General features: G+C 41.9%; 1 protein-coding gene across 1 annotated transcript; it reads right to left on the minus strand.

The window, feature by feature from the left end:
• Positions 1-2,426: 2,426 nt before the first annotated feature.
• Positions 2,427-2,695, minus strand: LOC115295281 (40S ribosomal protein S27-like). Its single transcript, XM_029943196.1, has one exon. The coding sequence runs from the start codon at positions 2,667-2,669 to the stop codon at positions 2,427-2,429; it is 243 nt and encodes an 80-aa protein (XP_029799056.1). The 5' UTR covers positions 2,670-2,695.
• Between the last annotated feature and the right edge of the window lie 1,380 nt (positions 2,696-4,075).

The following is a 4,075-nucleotide window of genomic DNA, read 5'->3' on the forward strand; positions in this document are numbered from 1 at the left end:
ATCTCTAGAGGAGTCTTTTAGGGACGGATTGAATCATGGTAGGTTAAGGTTGTATCACAGGTGCACTTGAGAAGCTGACAGATTTTGGAGTAGGTAGCCTTCTGCTCTGCACACACTACACCCGTGACGCTGCTCTGGTCAATTTAAAGGTTTTCGGCCTAATATTCTTTTAGCAGGTTCTCTGGATGCTTTCTCTTCCTTTTCTGCATGACCCCACTGTGTGTTTACTGGATCACAAATAATTCGTGACCCACTTGAGCCACTTCAATTCTGGGTCTTAGATTGCCAGTCAATGCCAAACCACCATGAAAAGGATGCTAGAGGGAAGAGATGTAAAAAACCTGGCTACTTGGTGGCCACGTCCCTCTCCCTCCTGTTGCTTACTGGCTGCAGTGTGTGGCTACAGCTGGCTCGAAGATGGAATACAGGAGTGCTTCTCAAGCTTTAGTGTGTACAGGAACACCTGCAGATCTGGTTAACATTCAGATTCTGCTCCAGTAAATCTTTGTGGAACCTGAGACTTTGCATTTCTAACGTGTTCCCTGGTGATGCGGATGCTGGGGTCAAGGGGCCGCACTTTAAGTAGTAAGGAATTGAAGGATGTATTATTGGTCAGGGAGGCTCTTAAACATACCAATTAGGCTCAGGCTCCAGTAACAGTACAGGGCCTAATATGATATCTAACAAAGAAATATTGTTTTTTAACAGCATTTCCCCGGCCTGTACCCTGGGATCTAGCATAAAATGATTTCATTATATTTATCAAATACTCTCTGCAAAACATATTGCTATAAAAATCACTTAAGCCTTTGTGACCACATAAAGTGACGAAAGTGCTGTAATTGTCTAAAGAGTGATATACGAGAAATTCACCAGAGCTATCTGGGTGCACAGGATCTCATAGCCTCTTTCATCCATCAAAGGTTTTCCTCCAGAGATGTCAGCCAGGAGGTTATCTGTATCGTAAACACTATGCAAAGCTTTTTGGATCCTTTCTCTGGGACAGGTTGCCTGCATTGACTATGTTATCAATCAGGGCATAAACCACAGCCGTAATGTTATCTGAGACTCAGAAGTTCACCCTAGCACGCTAACTGCTGGGGAATTACGAGTTGTGGGATTGCTCTAACATAGAGAGTATTGTGCTGTGAAGATTATGAAATCTTATTAGAAAAAGCTCTGCCCCAGATTTGTAGCAGTTAAAATCAGTCTTTCTTTCAGATACCTTAGGGAAGAAGAAAAATATTGGAACGTGTTTGTATTTACTCATATGTGCTCCCAGGATGCACAGCGGCAGCAGGGGCTGCTGCCGTCCTCCCTTATTAGTACGAGCTTCCCCTTTGGGGGGTTATTTAAAAATATTTGTACATATTTTAAATCCCTCAATCTGGTTTGTGGCAAATGGTTGCTTAAGCAGCTTCTTAATTATTTCACTTGAGTTTTCGCAGAAAGACTGTTGTAGATATTTGGCACAAAGCTTAGATTTTTGAGGCCTTTTACTACCTCCTGAATAGATTTCAGGAAAAGGAAAAAAAATTAAGGGGTGTTAAATTACTACTCTCTTTGTGTTGTATGCACAAATAGGATTGATTGTGGACCTCAGGACAGGAAAGAAATACTTGCACAGCTGCATGGTAATAATTTTTATGTGTGTTAAAATTATGTTCTTGCTATTTTGTCATAATATTCCAGAGTGAAGCTTTGAAGGAATGACATGGTTATAATAATAGTAAATGGCGTCACTTTGTAGATATCAGGTAATAAATTATCTCATGAACTTGGGGATAAAATAATTTGAAATCCATGGTAGGTATGTAGAAAAAATACAAGCAAAGGTTTGCTGCAGGAATATCACGTGGAATCATTCAGTAGAGGGGACAAGGGAGTCAGGTGCCAAACATGGACCTAAGTAAGTTTTCATTAGTAAATCTGCAGGCAGTCTTTGTTCCCACCTTTATACCACAAGTAGCTAGAGAGGTGTGCATCGAGCGTGGAAGCAAGCAGGCTGGGAGAATTATGGACTGAGGATGTTTGAGACCCTGGGTTAGCCTGGATTGTCATGTGACCAATTTATTCTTCTCATGGCTATGGGAAGATAACATGGTGTCATTCCTTAACTGGTCCCAGGGCCAGCTGGTCTGGGTAGCCAGCAACAACCTCAATTCTGACTCCCTGCCTCCCTGCTTTTCTAGTGATCTAATTATGTAGGCTGTTGCATTTCATTCTAAATATTTATGCCTATCCATACGTTTTGTAAGTGTAGGCAAGACCGTAATATGTGGTGAGAACGACATTCATCACTGCGCTGCTGCCCTCCTATACCAGATTGTGCATGAAACAGCCAGTTAAGAAATATAATAATAGCTTCACTCACGCTGTCCATCTTGTTTCACTTCATATTGTGTGTTTTGGGTAGATGCGGCTGGTCATGAAGAAACTTGAATATCAAAATTTAGGAAGAAATCCAAAGTCTGAGTGATTGCAGCATCAGACTTTGGATCTTTCTGCGCCACCGTCTGCGCGTGGCTGAACACGGTGGTGATTTTGTAGCACCCCGGACACTTCACGTCCATGAAGTAGGAGTTGGGGCTCTGCACCAGGCGCTTCTTCTTGTGCTTCCTTTTCTCCTCCTCCGGGGACGGGTGCAGGAGGTCCTTCGCGAGGGGCATGTTCTCGTGGGCAGGTCGTCACCGCTGGAAAGCTTTTTTTTTTTTTTTCTCCAGATTGAAGAACAGACAGCTATGGAGTAGAATTCACTGAGAAGAAAATTTAAACTCAGACCTGATAATAAATGAAGAAATGTACAGTTTTGTCAAGGGTCAGGGAAATGGGGAGAAGTGTTCAAGGGCAGACTCAGAGACAGGTCACAACAGATGGGGGACCAGCCAGATCCTATAAACTCCTCCATGGTTGTCCTGATTGAATGGGACAAGTGGCAGAGGGGCACTTTTCTGCCAAGTGCAAGGTGATGCCTCACCAGGACCTAACAGGAGGGCAAATGAGTATAATTATGTTGAGTAGTGCTCTCAATGGATCGATGGTGCTTTCTGGTAAATAAAGTTATCAGGGGAAAATAAGGTGAGATTACACATATATGTACATATGTGTGTGTGAATATATGTATTTATTATTACTATTTTTATACCTACACCTGTATCTATGCCACATCACATGAATACTTTGGAAAGTATCCTATTAAGAATGATGATCTGGAACACCTGGGTAAGCTCAGTCAGTTAAGCATCCAATTTCGGCTCGGGTTATGATCTTGCAGTTTGTGAGTTTGAGCCCCACGTCGGGCTCTGTGCTGACAACCCAGAGCCTGGAGCCTGCTTTGGATTCTGTCTCTCTCTCTCTCTCTTTCTCTCTGCTCCTCCCCTACTCATATGCGTGCCGGTGCACTATCTCTTTCTCTCTCTCTCAAAAATAAAAACATTAAAAAATTAAAAAAGAAAAGAAGAGTTTGGGGAGAAAAGGAACATCAGGAAAGGTAAAGGTTGATGAGATTGCTACCAAATAACAATTTTTTGCAAAAACAAATCCATTATTTACACCCTGTGAAGATCAGATTGTGGTCACTGCTTTGAAAATAAAAATAATAGCTATATGCCAAAAGAGTCAAGGATCTCAATCCATAGAGATCAGCTTTATACAGAACATTTAATGGTCATTGAAAGCATAGGGCTTACCTACACTTATTTTAAGGGGCTGAAACAAATTTCACAACTCCAAACCATGGACAGAGAACTCTGTCCCACCCAGTGAGAGATACAAATTTATTCCAAGCAGACCATGTCTTCAGGTAGGTAGCCTACCATCTGGTTGGAAGTTAAAAACAAAACAAAACAAAAACAACCAAAAACAAATAGCAGAGCTTAGCGGTTACATGGTACAAATTGTTCATTTTTACAAAGAAGGAATCTGAAAAAGAGAGGTTGTGCACATTTCCCCAAATCACACAGTTGCTAAGTGGCAGAGCTGAGATGACAATCTAGGTGGTCCGACTCGAGTTCCTGTTGTTGAGCCTATTAAGTATCATCTTCCTGTCTAGAAGCTGTCACCTGAGGAAGGTTTC

The sequence above is a fragment of the Suricata suricatta genome, chromosome 7 (genome assembly GCF_006229205.1).
Source record: "Suricata suricatta isolate VVHF042 chromosome 7, meerkat_22Aug2017_6uvM2_HiC, whole genome shotgun sequence".
NCBI classification, from domain to species: Eukaryota; Metazoa; Chordata; class Mammalia; order Carnivora; family Herpestidae; genus Suricata; species Suricata suricatta.

What these genes read in the sequence shown, in the direction of transcription:
- LOC115295281 (XM_029943196.1), bottom strand. Translation starts at nt 2,669, where the DNA reads ATGCCCCTCGCGAAGGACCTCCTGCACCCGTCCCCGGAGGAGGAGAAA.